At 34.0% G+C, this 25605-nt stretch overlaps 2 protein-coding genes and 1 non-coding gene across 3 annotated transcripts; all 3 read left to right on the forward strand.

The window, feature by feature from the left end:
* Nucleotides 1–664: 664 nt before the first annotated feature.
* kis (chromodomain helicase DNA binding protein kismet) lies at nt 665–19203 on the forward strand. Its single transcript, XM_090114157.1, has 16 exons — nt 665–893; nt 2511–2720; nt 2850–3142; nt 3223–3344; nt 3623–3724; nt 3821–9635; nt 9726–9900; nt 11987–12074; nt 12297–12592; nt 12726–12815; nt 12917–13114; nt 13432–13660; nt 13748–14079; nt 14241–14387; nt 14529–15396; nt 15610–19203. Exons 2-16 carry the CDS (start codon nt 2587–2589, stop codon nt 17881–17883), a joined length of 11163 nt encoding a protein of 3720 aa, XP_089970283.1. The 5' UTR covers nt 665–893; nt 2511–2586; the 3' UTR covers nt 17884–19203.
* Nucleotides 12153–12240, forward strand: LOC149910472 (small nucleolar RNA U6-53/MBII-28). The gene has a single exon (XR_016458243.1). It is a non-coding gene; the product is annotated as a small nucleolar RNA U6-53/MBII-28 (small nucleolar RNA).
* A 5427-nt stretch (nt 19204–24630) lies between the features above and the next one.
* Nucleotides 24631–25582, forward strand: ND-13A (NADH dehydrogenase (ubiquinone) 13 kDa A subunit). The gene is made up of 3 exons (XM_090114168.1): nt 24631–24871; nt 24947–25123; nt 25442–25582. The coding sequence occupies exons 1-3, from the start codon at nt 24752–24754 to the stop codon at nt 25505–25507; spliced, it is 363 nt and encodes a 120-aa protein (XP_089970294.1). The 5' UTR covers nt 24631–24751; the 3' UTR covers nt 25508–25582.
* The last annotated feature ends 23 nt before the right edge of the window (nt 25583–25605 follow it).

Consider the following 25605-nt stretch of genomic DNA (forward strand, 5'->3'; position numbering starts at 1 on the left):
AGACAGAACTTTTTTAAACTGTTTTTTAACTAGTTTAAATAACAAAAATGACATCAAAAATATCATGAACGTTAAAAATAGTGTTTTTTCTTAATATGTGTGTGTATGTATTATCTTACAAGTGCAATGTATGATACATAAAGACATTTTAAGTTTGAAAAATCTGATGTTTTGCGCGAAGTGACAGTAGTACCCACCTCAACGCTTCGCTTATGAGGCGTGCAAAACGCTTCGCTTATGAGGCGTGCAATACGTTGATTTAGTTAAAGGCTTGATCCCACAGACAAACTGCATATGCAGTTTTGTGGGACTTAGACTTAAGTTATTGTAATAATTTGTAAGAATAATTTCAATAAATAAAAAATAATAAATGTTATATTATTAATTGTATTCTAGCATAATTAGGCATCTTTAAAACTTAAAAAATTGTGCAAAGTATTTCAAAATACTTTGTGCAACAAGCTATTAAAAAAACGCTAGAATATTTAATGAACAAGCCGTGTGTAGTATATAAATATACTACATATCTGTGCTACATATAAATACTACATGTAAAGTAAATAATACTACTAAAATATAATTTTACACACGGCTTGTACACTTGTAACAAGTCTACACTTACAGTTTCTATAATCTATGGTATTCAATAGCTCTATTGGGGAAACAAAATGGACGGAGTGTAGTGGCTATGATAATTTGATAAAACTTGTGCGATAATTTACAGATCAATCATATTGAATCTCAGTTATAATTATTTATCTATTACTTATTATAAAAGTGTTGTTTTAACATTATTGAAGACTTTTATTTTTACATACCTATAGAAATTGGTTGCTTCGGTTTTCGGAACATGGTATCCATTTTGTGATCAATCGTGTTGTGTGGCGCTCATTGTAAGTATTAAACTTTCTCTATCAATTGTTAAACATTAATATTATAATATGAATAAATGTTATTGATTTGTAGAGATTTATATTTGTTTATTGCTGTTTTTTACTATTAATTCTAATGATTGTGCCAATTTGACGTCAAACTATTCTTCTGGCCTGGAATTTCTAGTTTTAATATAACAAAGGTTTTTTGATATCAATATATTAAAATTTAATTGTAATATACGTGTGTTATACTTCTAGAAGGAATACCAATTCGCGTTTCCTCTCATTATTATAATTATTTTCTGTATTATATTTAGATATAAGCTGACATTGTGATTGTGTTTTGCCGTCCTATGTTGTGCTTTATAACTGAAAGGGAGAAGTTGTGTCGCTATATGTATTGGTATTTATCATAAGCGTATAGCTTTTCCCCTTGGTTATACAAGCAGAGTACTTCAATTAGCATGGTGATAAGTTTCAAGAGAAGAAAATAATTTCATGTAGATTGATGAACATTGCTGGCGATCTACTGGGAATTGATTATTCACATGAAACCATCTTCTTCTGTATTTCGGTTGGAGAAAAAATATTTCATGGAAAATATTATATTTAATTTGTTATAAACATTTAAATTAAAATTATAACAAAAATATGAAAAGTATGAGGAAAATTGTAATTTTTGTTATTTATTTGTTATTATATTATAGTCTTTGTTAATTAGATTTTATTGTTATATGGGAGATTTTGTAATAATTTTTATTATTGAATATTGTATAGAATGAATTAATAGTTAATACTGTATCTGATGTAAAATGTTTGATAGTATGTACAATCAAAAAAAAATCCAATCTCTGCATTATTATTAAATAGAGCACAGGTAATGTAGAATTATTCAGTAAATTGTATTATAAACGTAAAGGATAGATAAAGTTTTGGGGAATATTGTTATTACACACCAAACATATTTTAAGTTTTTCTAAGCTATACATTGTTATTTATCTGTGGAAGTAATTTATTTCAAATTATGCTTTTTATTGTTATCGAGTTAATAATTATGGTGGCATATTGTGAAGACTGTTAATCTACATAAAAATATAAATTTATTGATATTTAAATAAAATGCATTTTAAATCACATTTTAGTAATAATCTCAAATTTTAAGGAAATCATAAAATAATGTATATTATTAAAGCAATTCAATAATAACACAGAAGTAGAACTACCAAGACCATAAGATTATAAACATTATAAATTATAATATATTTGTTAAAAATATGTCAAAAAATGTTGGATTATTAATTAATCTTTTAAGTGACTAGAATTTATTTTCAATTATATACCTATATGATTAATATTTAATTTTACAAGAATAAAAGAAAGTTAAATATTAAGAAATAACAGTATTTATGTATACATAGTAAGCACTTTATCATAGTGCTGAATCCCTATTCCTATCCCTATAGGGAAAACTCATTATTATAATATATTATTTTTTTTATAAATGTTTAATGATTATTTATTGATTTCTCACCCCATTGTAATGTAAAGGTGAAACTAGTATTGTAGTTGGTGTATTATATTGACCTGTTTCATATAATTATGTATTTAAAATTTACCACAAATACATTTTTTCAGAATAAAATGGGTGCTGTTAAATGTTTATGGAAACAGCAACATAAATCAATATTATTAATTCACTCTTAGGAGAGTGATGGACTCATATAATTTGTTTGGTGATGATGGAAGCGGTATGTTGGAAGGACTTACTGATCTTGGTGGATCAGACAGCTTCAGTAATACTACCAGTGGGGTAGCAAGTGAGAATAAAGATTCTTCAGATAATAGGTGATTGTTGCTATGTTAACTTTACACAAAAAAAAAAAAATTTCTTTTACATTTTTAGTTTTAGACTTAATTACAATTAATAGAACAAGAGAAGTAATTTTATAATAATTCAACATATTTTATATTTAGTTACAGGCAATCATATAATTCAAATACTGTAGCCCAAGAAGGGTCAATACAAAAACTGGCTTCGTTTGGGGGTGGAGGTGCTGGTGGATTACCCAACAGTTCACAACCAGTGCCAAATCCTGGGCCGGGGCCACCCTCCCAAGATTATCATGAATATAGTGGTTACTCACCAAGGCCACGATTACCTCAACCTCCTCATGGCCCCATTCATCCATCCCACCATGTACACCCATCCCATGCCTATCCTGGCTACCACCCTGGACCAGATCCAATGTATTCAATGTCAGAACAAGGTTTGTTAAATATCTGAAGTTGAAATATTTAAGTAACGTGTCAAACTTTACATTTTTATTTATAACATTTATTTTTATAGGCATTGGAGATATGGGCGTCTGGTCCAGTGCACCGGGAGCTAATAGATATTCACCAATAGCACCAGGATATAGACATAGCTATGAACATCAACAAAAAATGCATCAGTATCCTCCACAACAGGTACAGTGAAGTTAACCTTAAAAATCGGAAGTTGTATAATTTGATTCCATTCCGAAAGTAAACAAAATAGAAAACTAAAAACTTACATATAGTTCAAATGAACTGTTTCCAAAAATGAAGATTTTTATTGTTATTCAGAGTTTCTACATTCTATTAATTCATTTTATATTTGGTATTTATTTGAATTAACAATTTTTCTTGATTTGTATGAGTTTTTGTTTAATTATTAAAACTATACTGAATGTTTGGTTATTATTTACTTATATTTTATTTTAAAGGGTGGTGGAATTGGGGGACTGCAGCCTCAAAATAGTGCATATCTACCAAGGCAACCACATTTTCCCCAGCCTACATCACAACAAATCTATGGCCAGCAACAAGTATGAATTTCATTACCATTTTTATTCTTTTTATAATAATTTCACATATTTTATACTACTTATTACTTACTAATTTACAATTTTTTTTTCTTTCAGAATTATCCCAATTATACACAAATGCATCCCCCAACAGCAACAAGGATTGGACAACATCCCACATATCATCCACAGATGGATGTAAATTCACATCAATATGGATTGCCACATAGTCAACAAGGTCATGGTGCAATGCCACAACATCAAACCCATCAAAATATGCCTAGTCATTCTGGAGGACTTCAAAGCCATCCTAACTCACATTTGCATCATGCAGCAGCACCTCTGCACCATGTACCTCGCCAACCATTGGTACCACCTGCTCCTGTTGGACCAGGTCACCCTTCACAAATGCCCTATGCTTCCCCACATCATTCTGTACCAATGAATTATCAGCCTCACCAGGTGCAACATCCCCTTGATGTTAATGTCTCTAATCAATACAGTTCTGTCAAATCTTCTATGGAGACAGGAAGTCCCCAGTATCGACCACCATTTCCACAATTGTCGCCACAAATGTCACCGAGGGCCCAAATATCGCCTAGACAACAACCACAATCTCAAGTTTCTCCTCGCCCAGTGATGTCACCTGTGAAGGGACCAAGTGCTTCTCCTCACAGTTCACGTGCAATGGTACAGTCTCCTGCTACATCCGTTCCTCCACCTGTTTCAGGAACATACTCATCCCAAAATACGCTTCAAGCCCTAGAGCAAATGGTTCTTCCACCCAGTGGGGACTATCCATTTCAACGTAATCAGTCCTCCCCTGCAATTGGACATAATATCGTGTCTGCACCTTCACAATGGAATCAAAACAAAATGCCAACACCTTTAAGTAATATGGTGCCGATGGAAACACCTGATCCTGCAGTTGTTAAACCTGTCGAGTCCATTGTACCTCCAGAAGTTAATAAGAATATTCCATACCAAAAATCTAATATAGACACAAAAAAAGAGACTAATATTGAAACTGACAAAAAGTCAGAGGATGTTAATAAACAAATGTTTTTGTCGCCAAATGTAATGAGCAATATTCAACACAATCTTGCAATGGCTTCTAGTAACTCCCCAGCAGCCCCTGTAGCTAACATTAATTCTCCCATTACAACTGACAATGAAGAAAGCAAAGAAAAATTATTACTTAAGACGCAAACAAGTGAAGAAACTTTACAGCCTGTCGTTGTTAGAGAGGAGACCAAAACTGAAACACCTAGTAATACAAATACTGATGATAATTCTCAAAAAGTGGATGTTAATCAATTAGGTGGTGAGCCTAATAATGAGGATAGGCAAAAACCTGAAGAATCCAAATCTACGTCTGTAAACCTTGAAGTGAACAGTGAACAACCAAATCCAATACAACCATCTTCAGTTCCACCTATACAACAAATTCCTGTCAATATACCAAGCAAATATGATAATTTATCACCTTTAAATATAGACAGAAATCAACCGTATCCAAATAATAACTATCCAAATGTTCAAACAATGATACCATCAGCAATGCCCAATAATTTGGGTATGAGTGTTCCAAGCAGTGTACAAGTTAACACACCTTTGAGTGTCTCTGCCTCATATCAAAGTGCACTTCCAGCTGTAACACAATCAGTAACTAGTGTACAGTCTTCACATTCAGTGCAGCACAATCTCTCGAATACAGTCACTTCAAGTGTGCCAATTCACAGTGTACCACCAACAAATTTAAACTGCGTACAGTCTAATAGCCCTAATATGATCGGCAATATTCAGCCAAATATTCATAATTCAACAGGTAATATTGCAAATACTCAATCAACAGCAACACCAAATTTACCAGGATTACCCATTAGTGGACAAAATGTACACCCAAATATACCACCCCATATACCTTCAAACCAATCTAGTATGCTGCCAACTGCACCACATAATATAAGTCCTAATGTTATAATGATGGGATCCAATAATATGCCCCATCCTAATTTACCTCCTTTGTATGCAACATCTCATCACCAAGAAAGAGCGTCGTTACAACAGCAAATTCAAGAAATATATTGTTTACTCCCTTCAAATGAAAACCAAGAGAAGGTCAGATGTTTACAAGAAAGGTTATCCATGTTGCAACAACATGAAACAAACGATAAGTGCAGTGGTGGTCCAAATTGTATTTTGCAAAATCCTATTTATGGATCAAAAATGGTAGAAAGCCCTCAAGTAACTAGTACTACAGGCCGAGGCAGAGGAAAAGGCCCTGCCAAGCCCCGCAAACCACGCGTCAAAAAGGATAAATTGGCCTCTATGACCCAATCTTTAGATCAGTTACCTGTTTCAGAAGATTGTGTAACAGCTGGAACAGGCTTACAGGGCAACATAGAAATTGATACAGAAATGGTAGAAGATACGTCTAATTTAGATAGCAGTGCACTATCCATGGATGAATCCGGAAAAATTAAGAAAATTCGGGGTCCTAGAAAGAGCAAAGAAAGAAAACCACGAACACCAAAAGAACCCAAAGTTGCGAAGGAAATGGGTGATAAGCCTATTAAAGAACGTAAGAAACGTGTACCTAAAGATCCCAATGCACCTAAAAGAAAAAGAGCTGTAAGAAAAGGAATGTCGGAAATTCAAGCCGACACAACAACAAGTAATGATATGTTAGAAAAAGATACTATTGACACTAGTATGAGCGATACAACTTTAAATAAAAGTATGATGTTAAATGAAACACTAAAATCTTCAGATTTACCTTCCCTTGATGACACAAATGTTACTGATTTCGACGATATACCTGTGTCGAAAATAGCTATAAAGGATTTATTGGAAGAAGCTGAATCGAAAAAAGATGCTGACAGGGATGATGATCTTGACTTAATGACAGGGAAGAAAAAAACATCGAAAAAACGAGCTTCTGTAGGCAGTAGTGGTAAAAAGATTTTAACTAAACGTACGCCGGCTGGTAAAAGAAAACGAAGAGGTGGCCTCATACCAGATTCCGACGGAGAGCCTGATGACTTAATGTCGACACCTCCGCCATCACCACCTCCAGAAGGAGACGATAGCTTAAAACGACGCTCTGCAAGAAATACACAACGAAAAAAATATACAGACGATGTGATGTTACGGTTGTCTGATGATGAATTTGCCGTGGTAGCACCTCGACAAGAACGAGATTTGGATGATTCAAACATCGATATAAAAGAATTTAACCGGCCTGAAGGGACTCCAAAACCTAACTATATGTATGTGAATACTACTGAGGAAGATTCTATGATAGTTCAACATGTTTTGGCATGTCGAATGGGCAAACGTGAAATTAAACATCCAAGTCCCATAATTGAACAGCCTCCTAAGGCCGATACTGAAAATGCTCCTATAGATAATGAATCTGTAACCGATGTTAAAACCAGTACTGATGAAAACAATGCCAATAAAATAGAAAATGAAGGGAAAACTGAAAACGCAGATGAAAGCCAAGTTATGAAAGAAGAAGAAAAGATAGAAAATCTAGAGCCAGAATTAGAAGTTAAAGCAGATAAAAATAACAGCGTCACCGAAGACGATAAAGACAAAAAACCTATCATTGTTGATGTCGAAGAATATTACGTGAAATATAGAAACTTTTCTTATTTGCATTGTGAATGGAAAACTGAGGAAGAGCTTTATAAAGGTGATAAACGAATATTTTCGAAGATAAAACGATTTAAACAAAAGCAAGCACAACAAATGAATATTTTCGAGCTCTTAGACGATGAACCATTTAATCCTGACTATATAGAAGTAGAGAGAATTTTAGATATGTCAGAAAATGAAGATCCTGCTAACAATACAGTGGTTAAACATTATCTGGTTAAATGGAAAAGTTTACAATATGAGGATAGTACATGGGAATTAGAAGAAGATATAGATGTTGATAAAATAAGACAATATAAGGTATTCAGTGAAGTACCACCTAAAGAGAAATGGAAATTTAAAAAACGACCTTCACCTGATCATTGGTCACAATTGAAAGAATCCCCTCTGTATAAAGGTGGAAACACATTGAGACCTTATCAATTGGAAGGATTAAATTGGCTCTTGTTTTCTTGGCATAATAATCGAAATTGTATTCTAGCTGATGAAATGGGCTTAGGTAAAACTATACAAAGTCTTACTTTTGTGAACTCTGTCTGGGAATATGGCATTCGCGGACCATTTCTTATTATCGCCCCACTGTCAACTATTCCAAATTGGCAAAGAGAATTTGAAGGTTGGACTGACATGAATGTTATTGTGTACCATGGTTCACAACAAAGCAAGAGTATGATACAGGAATATGAATTTTTTTACAAAAACGAAAATGGCGAGCCTATTAAAGAAATAACGAAATTCAATGTACTTATTACTACATTTGAAATAATTGTCACAGATTTCCAGGAACTAAGATCATTTAATTGGAGAATATGTGTCATAGATGAAGCACATCGGTTAAAAAATCGAAATTGTAAATTATTAGAAGGTTTAAGGCAACTGCACTTAGAACACAGAGTTCTCTTATCAGGAACACCACTACAAAATAATGTAAATGAACTATTTTCACTTCTGAATTTCTTGGAACCATCGCAATTTGCCAGTAGTGAGGCATTTTTAACAGAATTTGGTCAACTTAAAACTGAGTCGGAAGTAGTAAAACTACAAGCCCTGTTAAAACCTATGATGTTGAGAAGATTAAAAGAAGATGTAGAAAAAACTTTGGCGCCCAAGGAAGAAACTATTATTGAAGTTGAGTTAACTAATATCCAAAAGAAATATTATCGAGCTATACTTGAACGTAACTTCAGTTTCTTGCAAAAGGGTATAGCATCGGCAGCCAATATTCCAAATTTAATGAATACAATGATGGAACTACGAAAATGTTGCATTCATCCGTATCTCCTTAATGGTGCTGAAGATCAAATCCAATTCGATTATAAACAAGCAAACGGGGAAGATAAAGAGGCTTACTATAAAGCGCTCATTGATTCATCTGGTAAAATGGTGTTAGTAGATAAACTTTTACCCAAACTAAAGGCTGGAGGACATAGAGTTTTAATTTTCAGTCAAATGGTGAGGTGTTTGGATATTTTAGAAGATTATTTGGTATTTAGAAAATATCCATATGAAAGAATAGATGGACGTATAAGGGGTAACTTAAGACAAGAAGCAATTGATAGATTTTCCAAACCAGATTCAGATCGTTTTGTGTTTTTACTATGTACGAAAGCTGGAGGTCTAGGTATTAACTTAACTGCGGCTGATACTGTTATTATATACGATAGTGATTGGAATCCTCAAAATGATTTACAAGCCCAAGCTCGTTGTCATCGTATCGGTCAGCAGAAAATGGTTAAAATATATCGTCTTATTTGCCGCAATACTTACGAAAGAGAAATGTTTGATAAAGCCTCTTTAAAACTTGGTCTTGATAAAGCTATTTTACAAAGTATGAATACTGCACAAGGAAAAGAAACTGGATTAAAACAATTGTCCAAAAAGGAAATTGAAGATTTACTAAAAAAGGGAGCTTATGGAGCTGTAATGGATGAAGATAATGCAGGAGACAAGTTTTGTGAAGAAGACATAGAAATGATATTAGCTCGAAGAACTCAAGTTATTCAAATGGAATCTGAAAAAGGATCCACTTTCTCAAAGGCAAGCTTTGCAGCCACTGATCAGAGATCAGATATTGATATAAGAGATCCTGATTTCTGGAATAAATGGGCTAAAAAAGCTGAAATAGATACTACAGAGAAAAAAGAAGATGAAGATCTTATTGTAACTGAACCCAGGAAAAGGACTATAATAAAACGGTATGGTCATGATGATGGCCCTATGGAGATGTCTGATATGGAAGTGACACCAGATTCAGAAGATGATGAAGATGGTAATGTGTTATTGGATTTCATTTGATAATTGTTTAAATATTTCCTTCTGTCCTTATATCTTATATTATGTATTGCTTTTTTATTTAAAGGAATTAGCCTCAGAAGCAAGAGGAAGAAAGAAAAACTTGGTCGTAAAGGCAGAAGATATGCTAGTGATGATTATGTGCCCAGACATGAGGGTGTGCCAATTGATGAAGAAGTAGTTTATGGATCGTGGACGCGATCTGAGTGTTTCAAAATTGAAAGAGGTCTTCTCACATTTGGGTATGTTCATTAGATTTTTTTATTGTGACCTAGGTGTAGCTGATAAACGCGCGGGCAAAAGCAAGTATTTCAATAGCTTATGATTTATATGTTAATTTAGTACATCACTGCCAAGTATTATTATTATGTTTTGCATATATGTACATATAAAAATTAAAATTTGATATCATGAAGGTAAGGTTAGCGATATTCTATATTGTTGCGACTTGCTTTGTTATTGCCAAGCACTTACATATTACATTATTTGTTTAAGTAGTAGTTTCATTACTACACCAACAATAGATAATACCGAACTCGTCATAACACAGAAAGAGAAGACTTCTTCTAGATCTGGGGCCTTAGACAAAGTAACAATCAAAAAACGATAACGAAGTTAGAAAAGGCAAAAATGTATGGGATTGACATACGCCGCGTTAGATCACGTGGTCTATCTAATGTCAATCCCATACATTTTTCCTTTTCTAACTTCGTTATCGTTTTTTAATTGTTACTTTGTCTAAGGCCCCTGTACAGTGTACTACTTAACTAGATCTTTAGATACATTGAAAATCACAATGGTGATAATGTATGAAATAAAGCAACGAAATGTTCATCAACTAATTTAATGTGTAATTTAATGCAGTAGTAAGTAGGCATTCATTCATGTGCACTTCTTTTCGCTTGAAGTATGCTCACTAAGTTATCACTCAAAATCTAGAAAATAATAAGTGTCTTTTGTATCTAGTAAATTACATACATACTCTCTAACATTACTAATAATAATCAAACAAAAATGCTTATAAAATAAAAACTACTTGGCCTACCTGAATCAAATTTTTATGGGATGAATTCGAAACCAGTCTGCTTCAAATAAATCGTACCTAATTCGTTAGAAACCTCTGTGAAATCGGTGTACATAGATAAAAAATATATTTTCGAATTGAGAACCTCCATTTTTTTATGTCGGTTAAAACTATGCTTCAAATAAATCGTATAGATTGTCTAATCTAAAAATGAACGCCCCTCCACTGTGTTTACGCTCACATTCAAAGTACGTGTATAGACGCAATACACACAAATTGGTCTGCCTCATTGGTCGTTCAGTCCTCCAGTCCCGTCCATGCCCGAACGACAGGACCAGTTGGCCAACTAGTGCATAAATGACGCGATGCACGACAGAACGGACGTGTCATTCCGTACATAGCGCGCTCTCCCCGCCATACAATGCTAGGCACCTGAACTGATCGCCCGATTAGTTGACAAATCAGTGCGCGAGTGTCAAAGTTTGCAGTAGAATTGACGCGCGCACACATATAAAGTGGTTCAATAATTATTTGTCCTCACACATTGAAACAATTAAGTTTAGTGGAGGGGCGTTCATTTTTAGATTAGACAATCTCTACCTAATTCGTTAGAAACCTCTGTGAAATCGGTAGTACATAGATAAAAAAATATATTTTCGAATTGAGAACCTCCATTTTCTTATGTCGGTTAAAACTAACGACCAGCCTGTTATTACTGATCAGGCGCTCCACAAGGCCGTTCCAAAAATCTCATTCTATTATCACTTTTACGTAAGGTTAGCCATGGCTTATTATAATTAAAAATAGATAAGAAAAAAATTAAAGAAGTTATTAGTGTCTTTTAAAGTGTTTAAAGTGTTTTATCTTTATATCACTTTTTACTTTCTTGAAGAAAATGTTATTCGTGTAACAATCCATAAAGAATAGTCAGGCAATCGGGTAATAGTCGCGCTGCGGTTGAGATCATAATATTTTCGATCCTCTTCGGTAGTTACCATGTTAATTATTCGAAATTTTATTGTAAATGAAAAGTTAAATCGTACTTTCATATAGAAATTCCTTCACTCTTATAATTTTGGTACCATACCTTTTTTACAAATTCGTAACACACTTTTGCATTGCTTCACTCGCATTATTAGCCGACTTAATCACGTCACCTGGTGTACCTTGTCTTCAACTTTTGCGCACCTTAAATGTCATATCTACCTCTTTATTGTTTCAACTGAATATATGAAGGTAGCTTTAAATTATTGAGATTATGTCTATAAATAATGTGCGATAGCTGATTGTGTTTATTATTTTAGTTGGGCGAGATGGGAAGAAATTGTGGACAGAAATCAGTTCCGCAAGGGCTGGTCAATTCCTGTTATAGAAGACTGTGCAAGAATTATAGTAAGTAAAATAAATAGTATATAAATATTAATTATACTTAGCATTATTTGAAATTTGTTGTTTCCCATTAAATAAGTTCCAAAATGATGATTTGCCATGCTAATACCGAGAAAGTTTGGACTTTCGCTGAGTTAATTATTTCAAATTGAACTGATTTTTTATTGGTCTTTATGGACCCATTGAATTTTGTATCATTTGTCTTATTTTGTATTCCATTTTTAGGTATTATTTTGTTTGAGACATTACAAGGGTGATGAAAAAATAAGAAACTTCATATGGGATTTAATAGAACCATGTGAAAATGGTGAAGTTACAATTTCAAGAAACCATAGTGGTTTACATAACCCTGTCCCACGTGGCAGGAACGCAAAAAAGAAAAATAGATTAAAGGATATTCCAAAACCAAATGATCTTCAAAAGTGGGAAGATCCTAATCATTGGAGTTCTCATGAGAAATATGACTGTGATACATATTTAGAAAGCAGTTACAAAAAACACTTATTCAGACATGCTAATAAGTAAGTGACAGTGTTTTGTGTAATTTATATAAAGTCTGGAAGACATTATTTTGTTTGCAAATAATCTTTCAACTTTTTTTTAATAAAATATATCTAACAAAATAATTATTAAATTTTAAAATTTTATTTTAAGAGTTCTTCTGCGGGTCCGCATGATGTACTACATAAAACATGAAGTAATTGGTGATTATGCAACTCTAATTGAAAGTGGAAATCATGCCAGGTATGTTCAAACATAAAGTAATATGTATATAATATGATAACTGGGGTAGGTGAGGTAAATCCGTAAATTTTTCAAAATTAACCTAATAATTTGGTTTTTAGTAATATGGGTATGAGAGTACCTCGAGGCGTGGATAGTGCACCACCTCGCCTTTGGTGGGATACAGAATGTGATGTTTCACTGTTAGTCGGAACCTATAAACATGGCTACGAAAATTACTTAGCAATGCGGTCTGACCCACTACTTTGTTTCGTAGAAAAGTTAGGACCACCTGACGATGCAGAGTGTACAGATATAAAGTAAGTATTCATTGATTTAATATTAATTGATAAAACATACCAGAAACTTTCGATCAAACTTTGTTCACTATGATGAATTTATAGCCTTAGCGAAAGAAGGACAAACAAACCCTATTATTATACATTATTGGCTTAGTGCTCCCGAATATTTACAGCCGACCCAGGCAGCATACATTTGACAATTTATTTTAATAGATGTTTATTAAATTATGAATGATAGTTCATTGTTTAAAAGAAAATAACATTATAAATCAGAATAGTATAAAATAACATAAGATTATGAAGAAGAATAGTATAGAAAGGATGAATTTTCCCAGGAGCGAAGAGAGGAAAGTGCGCGGCAGCGTCGTTGGAGACGAGGACTGCACGGACGAGGTGTCGAGCGGTGCGGGCGCCGCCTCGCCCTCCGCCTCGCCGCGACCGGACGACGACTCCTCGCACCCCTGGCCCTCCATGCAGGACTTGAACACGAGGCTCAGGCGGCTTATTACCGCATATCAACGAAACTATAAACGAGAGGAACTCAAAATGCAACAGAGGGCTAAGGTGTTTATTTTTATACTTGATGATTATTGAGTATGTAAAAATAGATTATTGTAATTATTAAATTAAAAAAATGCTTAAATTATTTAGATGGAGAGGAGAGAACGTATGGATCAATTAGTAAGAGATGAAGTGTCTCAATGGAGATGGAGCCGAGCCGATGAAGAGGCGTTCCGGCGTACCGTAGCATCTTACGGTGTCGAATTTGATCCCGCAACGAAAAGTTTGCGCTGGAACCGATTTCGATCTTTGGCGAGGTTGGATTCCAAAAGTGATGACGCTCTTACTGATTACTTAAAGGCATTTATGGCCATGTGCAAACGTCAATGTGGCCTATCGGTTGGTGAAGCTGAATTACCAACTAGAGCTGACTTGAAAGCAGAACCAATTGGAGAGGAGAGAGCTATTGCAACATTAGAGAGGTATTGTTAAAATTTAAGAACGTAATTTTTATCTTATTGTTTAATTTTAAGAAAGTAATTTTTATCTTATTGTTTATATTTTTTGTGCTATGTGTGTGTGTGTATGTATTATAGTTTGAAATCCATCATTTCTTATTTATAACATCATATTTTGCTTACAGAATTGATCTTCTGCGTGTTTTACGCGAGGAAGTAGCGCCGCACCCTGCCCTGGAGACACGTTTGGCACTTTGCGAACGATCGCTCGACACTCCGTCGTGGTGGCAGCCAGCTTTACATGATAAATATCTTGTGCTAGGAGTGTGCAAGTAAGTTATTGTGATAAAAAGCTAAGAATTTATTCTGGACTTGGTTATCAGCTAGAAATAAATAAAGAGCCTTTGTTCATAAATTTATTTCACTTTCTCAAATCTACTAACTAATATTACATTTCGTAATGCTTGTTTCAGACATGGTTTAGGAGACACATTCTCAAAATTGTTTTGTGATCCCAAAATGCCATTTGCGGAATCTGCACGAAAATGGTTCTCTAAATTCAAATCTTCATCAAAAAGTGAGACACCAAAGACAAATTCAGATGATGAGGACAAAAATAGTAATGATAATGCGGCAGAGACACGCATGTCATTACGTCGTAGTAAACGCACTTCACACGTTCACGATCGTGATACTGAAGACGATACAGATGCATTATCAGAGTTGGAAACACTTGCAAAATTGGGTAGAATTGAAGAATCCTTGTCACCCGAACATTGGTTCACGGAACGAGCACTTGAAACTCGTTTGCACCACATTGCACACGCAGTTCAAAACTGTGAATGGCCAACTGCTTCTTCGTCATCAGTGGCTAATAAAACTGACGAAGGAGCATCAGTGGACGTTTCGGAGGATCGTAAACAATCACAAAAAAGGCATATCGCTATCGATGTAGAAACTGAACGTGCCAAGTTGCACGCGCTATTGTCATCGCCACAAGCAGCGCATACTAATGCTCGGGACAACCGGACAAATAGTGCCACTGCAGCGAGCATGGTGTTGGGAAGTGAACGGGACGACGCATCAAGTGACTCGAGCTCTCGCCGTTCCACTCCGGCTCCTCCGCCCGCGCACCAACGCATAGCGCCATCGCCCGCGCCATCTGTTCCACCATCTCCTTCTACTGCAGCGCCAGTCGACCTATCCGCTCCTTTAGATCTAAGCGAAGCACAAGACTTCTCAATGGGTCGACGCACGCCACAAACAGACACACCTTCCGCAACGCCGCCTAGAAGTAGATTAGACGACACACTCAATAGACTCATGAAAAGGAAGAATGTTGTAAGTTCTTGTTATGAATAGCATTTATTAACAATATATTTGAACATTCATTTCGAATTATTTTTAGATTTTTATATTTCGTATTCAATTCACTTGTATCAGCTATTAGTCTGATTAAAAATCCAATTTCTTTTCGATTTTATCATTAATTAAGTATATATTTAAGTAGCCAAATTATATAAACTTTACTTTAAATTTGCATGTTTATTGCAGCCTGCACCGGAGCAAATAGTTGGTAAGGAAAAGAAAAGGAAGAAGCTTGATGAAATTGTTCTCGGTCTGTCTGCTGCTAAAGGTCGAAGCCCAAGTTCTAATAACACAACATACGAGCCACCTCGCACAAAAAGTACAACCATACTTCCAGAAGTTACAGTGACTCCAGCTGCGCCACCGACGACTTCGAGTACGCCAGTTCAAAAACCTTTCTCTGTCACAGTAACAAATGTTCCATCACCGCATACATCTTCTAAGGAACTGTCATCATTTCTTCAGCAATCTTTAGAACAAAGTAACAAAACGCCAAAACCGTCTCATTCCATGCAAGCTAAGACGTTTTCACACGAAGCCAAAGTAAATAAATGGCTAGCTGAACAGGCAAGTGTAGATAGTAGACGAAGAGGCGTGGCGCCTCGGCTATCACCAGATGAACATGTGCCTGTTGTGCATAGGGTTACTGGTAAACGACTCGTAGGTCATAAAGCACCGCAATTAAAACATTTGGCACAATGGATAGCAGATAATCCTATGTATGATATAGACTCCAAATGGACGGAAGGTATTAAAGAACATGTCAAATTACCTCAGGATGTCCGAAGTCAACGACATTCGCCGATGCAAAGTGCACCTAGTATGCCGGAGCGCAAAAAGGGAAGACCACCAACACTTGATGCATCATCTGCAAATGTATTATCAAATTCACATTTGAACCAAAATCTTGCTGGTCTAAACCCCGCTCTATTGGCTAGTTTGTCTAGCCTAAGTGCTTTTGATCCAAAAACGTTAGCTGCCACACTGTCTAATCTTACTGGTTTTGATCCAAAACTACTTTTAAATTCATTTAGTGGTATGCCAAATTTATTAGGAAATATAACTGGCGGCAATATATTTGCTAATTTAGCTGGTCTAGGTTTACCTGGATTTCCTTCTCTTGACATGAACACTGTGAGCGGCAGCACTAGTTCTAGTGATAATAAATCAAAAACACGAAAACCGGAATCTACCAGTACTTCTTCATCAAAATCATCAAGTTCACAATTTCCTTTCGTTTTTACCAATCCTAACATGTTATATCCTCAATTGGGACTAAATAGTTTGTCGCCTTTTGGCGTACATTCCGGTATGTCGTCACCGTATGATACACTAGGCCTCCTTGGAAGCAACTTAACGGCAACTTCGAGTACTTCATCCCTACATAATCCTAATGTTAGTTCTGGGTCTCGAAGTGCCTCAAAAACAACAACACCTAGATCGTCAACAGTTGTAACACCAACATCAACATCAAGGCAACAAAAAGTGTCTGATAGACCTCAATCTTCTAATTTGCCTCAAATACTTCTACCACCAGATCCTTACTTATTAGAATCGATTTCTAAACAACCTTTAAATTATGAGAGTACTATGAAGGTAGATAAAAGGGCACGAGATTCCGAATTACACGAGGCCGCCGCAACCGATTTGTCTAAAGTCGATAAGAAGAAAATGCCTTACGATTCCTTGCGTTCTCAAATGCCTCCAGAATTTGCAGCTGTTCAAGAAAAATTACTAAAAGGCGATAAAAAGGATATAGATGTTAGTAAAATGTTATTAGAACAGATGGCATCTGGAGCTCTTAGCGCAAGCCTGGTAAGTTCTGCTGAAGCAAAAAAATCAAAAGATATTGAAAAAGACACTTATGAAAAACTTACAAAACAGGATTATATGACTCGTTTAACATCTGATGATACTGGTAATACGTCGAATAAACGAACCTTAGATGAGGTCAGTTCTGAACCAGAGAATTTAGCTTTACAACCAACACCAAAAAAACAGAAGGATAATCAAGACATAACTCCTAATAGAGAGAAGCAATCAGATGCCTCACACACAGGAGAGATGGACTTAGAAGACTTGATAGCACCTTCTACTGTCATTAAAACTGGAATTAAAGCTAGTGATTTTGACATGAGTCGTCCCACAGAAACGACTTCGTCACATACAAATATTGATCGCGAAGAAAAACCACAATCGCTGTTAACAAATTCATCTATTAGTACTAATCATGATGATGATAATATGCAGATCGTTGACTGTTCTAATAACAAATTAGATAGTGAACGTAAAGATGATAATGCCTCGGAAGAAAATACTAGCAGTGAGAGTCTGAATGCGAATGCTGAACGCAAAGGAAATCGCAAAAAAGGTAGGAAATCCACAGATGAAGCGCTAGCAGGTCCTCGACGCGAATTAAGATCAAGTTCCACTAGGCAATCTTTTGACTCAAATAACTGAACATTATTCTAACTTAAAATAATATTATTTCATTCATAAATATACAGAAGAAATATTCTTTGGAAATTACGATGATTCAAAATTGTAAATTATTTTAGGAAAGTAACAACCATTTATGATGTATTAAAAATAAAGAGTATGTTGTTGGATGTTAAGGTTACAAATTATAATTAAATCGCATTGAGATATTATTACTACGTATAGAGAGGACACCACGAACAAAATCTGTGCGACAATCGCGGCGGCCGCGGCGCAGGGCGGCTAGTGAGTCACACACTTTGTAGATATTCTGCCTCTTATTACTTATAAATTAAAACCAATCAATGTAATAAAAAAAATTGTTTGAGACGATTGACTCGAACTCGTGTTACAAAATAAAGTGTAGTAGCGATGTCCTCTCTAGTACGTAGTACATAGTAACTCAATGTTAAATCGTCATTTATTTTTGTTAATTCGATTGAGTTAAATGTGGAATCATGCTATGAGTATTTTTTTAAGTTTATATTTTCAGCTGATTTGATAAAACTTTACTTGGTTACTAGTTTTTAGAAATATTCTGCTTTACTTAGCCTTTTTCAATAAACACAATACGTAGGAAAGTTAGCATTTTGTATTAATTAGGATTAATTAATTCTAAAATATTAGATTACAAAAATATGTAAGTGACTGGCACATAGTTTTTTTTTTCTTGGTAGGGGTTACGGAACTCAGATCTCTTTATATTTTATTACTGAATGTGAAGAAATAGTTCACCTAAAATCTCCTATATTTCATTCGAGGAGTATATAGCTTAAAGTACTATGCTGCCTCTTGCTTGATATGATCAGGCTATAAATAACTGGGTTCTTTTATGCAATTATTACAATCATGTATTATGCTACATTGATACACAGTTCGACTTATATCACATTTCTAATATAAGGATATTTTTTTTTTGTAATTTCAATATATTTTATGTACATTATATAAAGACTGCATTTTTCATATTTTAGCGAAATATCTGCAAGTATTTAATAAGCAAGTAAATTCGAAAACAGAATAATGTTTACATTGTATTTCTATTATTATCATCTTTATATTGTAACTTATGAAAATCAAGTTGTTACGTTTAATAAAAGGTAATCTTATATTCAGTATTTATTTGTTAAATTCTAATTATTCGCGATTTTACTATATCATGTTAGAATTTAAAAAAAATAGATGAAATAAATGAGCATCTATACAATATATAAAATAATAACTCAAGATGGATTTCTACGAATTTTAATGATTTTTTCTGTTTGTTGTATTTGTGGAAACATGGAAAAAGATAAAAATGTTTTATGTTAAAAATATAATTTCAATGTTCGAAAAATGGATTCTACCCGGGCGAAGCCGGAACAAGCCCCTAGATATTTACTCATAATGATAATTAAATGTATTCACACAAATATTTTATTATTTATTAATAATCTCAACTAAAATGTTTTGTTTGTTGTTGCTCTCGGCTATGAACTGGTTACATTTTTATGCAATGAATAATAGCTATTAAGATTTACATAGTTTGTATGATTATTATATAATTTTATTAACCGTAACACTTGGTTTGATATAGGCAGATGGTAAAATATTATATTTCTTCATTAGGTTAAAAGTAGATGGTCTTCAAAAAGTAATCTTCTCAGTAGATATTATAAAAATCAACATGTTTTACTCCACATTAATATAATCATTTGATCATGGTTTATTTTTCTTATTTTATTTATGCCATTCCAAATCTTAAAAAAAAGAAAATCAAACGGCAATTAGAATAAGGAAAACCTTGTTTATTTTAATTTTTGACTTTGAATGCATTAATTGCATAAATTTAGATTGTTAGCTTTATTTAATTTAGTGTTACGCGACTTTTTGAATGGACATTTTAATCCTCAAAACTTAAATTGCCTTCATCGATTGCAGTTGAATCTTAAGTTAAAACTTGATGTGATAAAATTATTTATTACGTATACCTATTCTTATTACTTTGCATTGCTGTAATGTTTGATAATTTGAATGTATTGTAGATACTTATAATTATTATTATAATGACAAATTATACATGTAAACAAGAATGTTGTTTTATTTTTATTTAAGCCTAATTTAGATTAATATGAAGTATATTTACAGCTACTATGGTCACAGCACTCGGCTAATTTTAATTCTTCAGCAAAGGCATTTAAATATTTTTTATGAAACCCAGACTATTTAATATCGAACAAAGGTTTTATTGTAAACAAGCTAGTACATCGCGGCAGCGCATCTTCATAGCACATCTTACTCGCTACAATATAATGTAGAAACGGTTACATAGATTAGCATAGTTGATACCAGGGTTGTAACGGAGGTAGTTTTATCGGAACCGAAATCGGAATCGGAGTTTTCAAATTTGGTTTATCGGAATCGGAATCGAAATCGGAGGCAGGGTCAGTTTGTTTAAGGACAAATAAAACATGATTTATAGTCAATTCTTTTCATTTTTATTTTTTATTATAAAATAAAAAACAACTGTGAAAAAAAATTGGCATAATTCCAAATGAACAAAAGATAAAATTAATGAATTTAAAGTTTAATTAAAATTAAAACCCAAAGTAGCGTGTTAGCGTCTTCATACACAGTTTACACTTTGCCGAATCTGAATTAACTTCATTGAACTTTGAAGTAGTTCCAAATACAACTGGACTTAGGGTTCATTATCCCACACAAAAACAGATCACTTTCATTGATAATAAGCCGCAAAAATCAAAACAATTATCTATAACCTATAAACGTGTCTTGGGCGTAACAAATAATAACAACTAACAAGTGAAAAAATAATTGATGATAGAGTGCACGTAGTGGGGGTCGGGGGATTCCCCGCGCGACATGTATGAACCTGTTCGGCACAGGCCGTCGCGCGCCGCCCGCTTTGTTTCGTTCGACCTCCGATTAACATCCGATACAAAAGTATCGGAACCGAAGTCGGAACCGAAAGTGTAATAATAATCGGAAGTTCCGACTTAACGGAACCGGAATCGAAGCTCCGTTACATCTCTGGTTGATACATTTTCATAACATAGCTGCATAGCATCTGGTGGATAAGCACCCTAAGGCCACTGAACCTGTGCCATCTTTAGATACCTACACGGTTATAGACCTTAGATTGATCTAAGTTATAGACTTATAGTATATACCTACTACTAATAAGGTTCTATGCCTGATGCCACATAGGTACATGCGATTTTTCGGAGATGAGGTGTTTTTCAATTTTTTAATTGGTAGCTGGTAGCTGTATGAAACTTTCAAAGTAATATCCATTGTTACGTCGTATCATCAGCTGTAAGAAACTTTAAAAAGTAATATCCATTGTAACATCGTATTATACAAATAAGCCACGGTTGTAAACAATTGGAGTTCCATGACCGCATGTTACTGAATCAGCATTTCGATTCAATGAGGCGCACGCGACTTGGCCTTATCAATGGTGTTAGAAAGAAAGAAAGAAAATACATTTATTTGTACCGATGCACATTAATACATATCCGGCTTATCCGGTCCTTTTTTCTTAACCGGCCGGATACCGGATGGTAAGGTACTATCAGGCCGGGTACCGGATAGTAAACTTGGTAGGTAGATTTTATAATTAATAGAATTTAAATAAAGACACAGTTGTAATTGAAGCTTTTTATTATCACGATAAAAGTGTCTCTACCAAGAACAGACTGTGACCGCGCGTACGTTCACTACGAAACAAGTCAAAACCTGCACGGCGCGGGCGGCGTGCCGGTGCGCGACACGCACCTACGAAACTCAAAATGCCACCGACCGGATACCGAACATTCAGCTGGTGGTCAGGCCGAACATCCGGTATCCGGTATCCCGCCAAACAATCATCGGACAATCTGTAGCAATGTTTGGAATGGTTGCCATGTCGGTTCCAATATGGTTGGCACCAACCAAATCGGAGCGTCTATATATGCTATAAGACGGATTTTTTTTAGCCCTTATATTCCATGCGTAAGACCTTAGATCATTAAGTAACTGTTACTTAATTGATCTAAGCGTAAGAGCGTTTTCACATTATCCGATCCGATATCGGATATCGGAAGCCGATAGCCGATATCCGATATCGGAGGGAAGTAAAATGTATGAAATATGTGCCTGTCTTTCACATTGTCCGGTCCGATATCGGATATCGGAGCCGACACCGATATTCCCAGTGGCTATCGGAGGATAATGTTCAGTGTTGCCAACTCAATTTTCGAAAAGGCAGTATACCAACAGCAAAAAAGCACTAGTTTGTGTATTTTCAGTCTTATAGGGCGCTCAATCTTTAAAAAAATTCTTTGCTTTTAACCTAAAACCCTTTCTATTAAAAGAAACCTTTTTTTAATTAAGAAAACACACATTTTAGTATTTATAGGTATTAAAAATACGATTTATACGGCAGGTATTTTTATTTGCCGTATTAAAATATACGGCAATTGGCTGAACTGAAGTAAACAAAAATATAATGCGTTCTTAAATTCAAATATCTATCTTCGAAAACATTAGTGTCTATCATCTTTATTTTATCTCATTCTGCCTCGCTCCTCCTCCTACTCGGATTTTGGTTGTGCTGTTTATTGTATTGTTGTCATTGAGTGCTTTGTTTTTAACCGACTTCAAAAAAAGGAGGAGATTTCACACCGATTTTATTTTTATTTTGAATTTACAACAAAGAATACAAAGTTTGAAAACTCTTAATTCTAATATAATTGTTTATGAGAATAAAATAATTTATGTATCTTTACTTACAGGAAATTACCACAATCATATTACAAATATATTTGAACGAGTGACAATATTATTTTAGGATATTACAGTGTAATAAGAAAAAGAAAAGAAAATGTGAACAAAGATTGTATCACTTAATAAATTTATCATAGGTACTACATGAACTTTTATAAATGTTTGTAGTGAAAAAATGACTAAATGACTAGGTACGTCTTGTTAAAAATACATTTAAAAGATTTTGAAAGGTATTTACTAATACGTATTACTAAAACTATTAACTAATACTAGGTTGTAGTAGGTATTGATATAAATTTATTTAATTTATAATGTGTTAACCATGTTATACAAATGACCGATATCAAAACTATTTAGTAAATAGCACATCTAAATAATATGCAGTAATTTGTGATATCAAATCTTTTTTTACATTTTACTTTTCTTTTTTGAAGTTGTTTTTCTTTTTCGTAGTTATTTTTAATGTACATGTACAACTATGATTTATAACATTTGATTTTTTTTAATTATACCTTTTTTTATCAACTGGCAATTTAGTTTAGTTTTCTCTAAAAATTTCTGGTAACACTCATGATGATATCGGAACGATTTTATCGGACAATGTGAAAGGGCAAATTGTATACGATATCGGATATCGGCTATCGGCGTCCGATATCCGATATCGGATCGGATAATGTGAAAACGCTCTAAGACGGATACCATTCCAAAATATCAAACATGCTGAACGTTAATAATCAAGTTTTCACTTCTGCCGGCACTCCCGGAGTGCAACACGTCTTTTTTTGTTGAGCTGAGTAATACTCATATTCATTTTAATTTTAAAAATTCTTTGCATATGGTGCTGAATTTAATATGCAATTTAATATTCATTAAGAGCATATCCGTCGCATTATGGTAAAAAGTTCATGTTGTTCATCGCGTCTACCATTCTTCATTGCTACAAAGCGTCGTTTTTTTTTGTATACATACTATAATATTAAAGATAATATATTTAATTAATTCACAGAATTGTTTATTATACACATATCTTAGATCATTAAGTAATGGATGGAGTACGCTGGCAAATGTTCTAACTAAACTTTCTGCTGATTTTGGTGCGGGGAGGGTAACTCACACTATTGAAACACAATCACACATTCACAAAAATAATTTGTGTCACGAAAGTCGTAAAAATTTACGACCTTTTAAGCGACGAGTTTTTAAATTCAACTCTATCCCTAAGTTCATAAAGATTAAATTTGTATTTCATTCCAAGTTGTCTCGTGGGGAGTGTGGTTCAATATCGCGTTCTGAATTCAACTTTATAACTTAAATCATAAAGATTAAATTTGTTTTTCTTTAAAAGATAGTCTCGTAAGGAATGCGGTTCATTATCGCGTTTTAAATTCAACTTTATCTCTTAGTAGATAAAGATTAAATTTGTATATTTTCTTTCCATGATAGTCTCGTCTCTTTCTCTCTCGAAACATGACTCGATTATTTGTCTTGATCATATCGCTAAACGATACATCGACGATTATTAGAAATTGCATTTAATTAGAAATGTACGTTAAAAAATAAAAAAATATACACAAATTAAAGGTTATTCCATCTTTTTTAATATTCGACATGTTTGAATTGCTTCTGCAAGACTTGACAGTGCAAAACGGCATTTTTAGCGGAGCACTCGCAGACGTCCTTTCGATGTTTTACGAATACGCAGAGTGTTTGTAATCGATTACGCAAGTAGTTTTTATGAAAGCATAAGATTTTTCGATGCGAATAATCTTATACCTCGGCAAAAGGGGAAACGCCTGCGAGTGTTATCCATTACTTAATGATCTAAGACACATATACACTTAGATCATTAATTTTACACAAAGTCTAAAAGTTCAGAGTTCAGGGAGTATATTATAATTATCCAAAGGACATGCATGCACCCATGCACCTATATTAAAAATACATAACGTCAGATTTGACATTTCCTTATTTTCGTAAATTATTGATAGTGACATTATGTCATTCGCTTAGAAAATTTTATTATTTTGATCCGTAATAATTGCGTTGAACATTATTTTAATCATAAAAAAAGAACAAAAGCATTATGAATCCAATTGTGGGGCGTTCTTCGCCAATCTTAAAATGTATCCCTGGCAAGATCAATTATACTGCAATTCGTTGCATAACCAATAAAATTCAAGATATACCCATTCACACAGGCCAAGTAAATTTTATCCAAAGTATAATCATGAGGTTTTTACGGGTTTCTTGAGATCTTAGTGTCTTGGTTCTTTTACAGAAATGGGATTCTAATGACTATCGTCTCGTCCGTTTCACTAATGCTCCCAAACAAGTCAATACGAATTGGGCAGTTAATCTAATTGCAGAAGTCCCACCGAAAGAAGTGACTGAAAGGGTTGTATGGTGCGACGGTGGAAGTGGTCCTGAAGGGCATCCTCGTGTTTATATTAATCTGGTAACTATTATACCTTCGATATTCTTTGACTTGTTTTTCACTAATATTTTGCAATTCTCTGTTTTTTACGCCATTTCATATAAGTAATAATTTTGTATTAGATATAGTTGGTCGTAATGTATTTTTCATGTTGGGTACAACATAATAAACAAACTTGATCCTTTGTCCAGACTTCTGGATCAATGTTTGTCTATTGAGTTAATACATAGGTTAATATTCCTGTGTTTATATAGTAAACCTGCTATTTTTTTGTCATTTATGTTATAAATTATTTTTTATAATCTTTGACCTACTTTAATTTGAGGTATTTGTTTTCAGGACAAACCTGGGAATCATTCATGTGGCTATTGTGGATTACGCTTTGTGAAGAAAGAACACCATTAATTTTTTTTATTGTATAGCATAGCAGTAAATGAATATGTAAAGAATATGATCTAATAATAAATGTTGTTAGTTTAACTTTTGTTGTATTTATTTAAAGG

Source organism: Colias eurytheme, chromosome 2 (genome assembly GCF_061535395.1).
Source record: "Colias eurytheme isolate Ceu_HAF_F1 chromosome 2, ilColEury1 Martin Lab GWU primary, whole genome shotgun sequence".
NCBI lineage: Eukaryota > Metazoa > Arthropoda > Insecta > Lepidoptera > Pieridae > Colias > Colias eurytheme.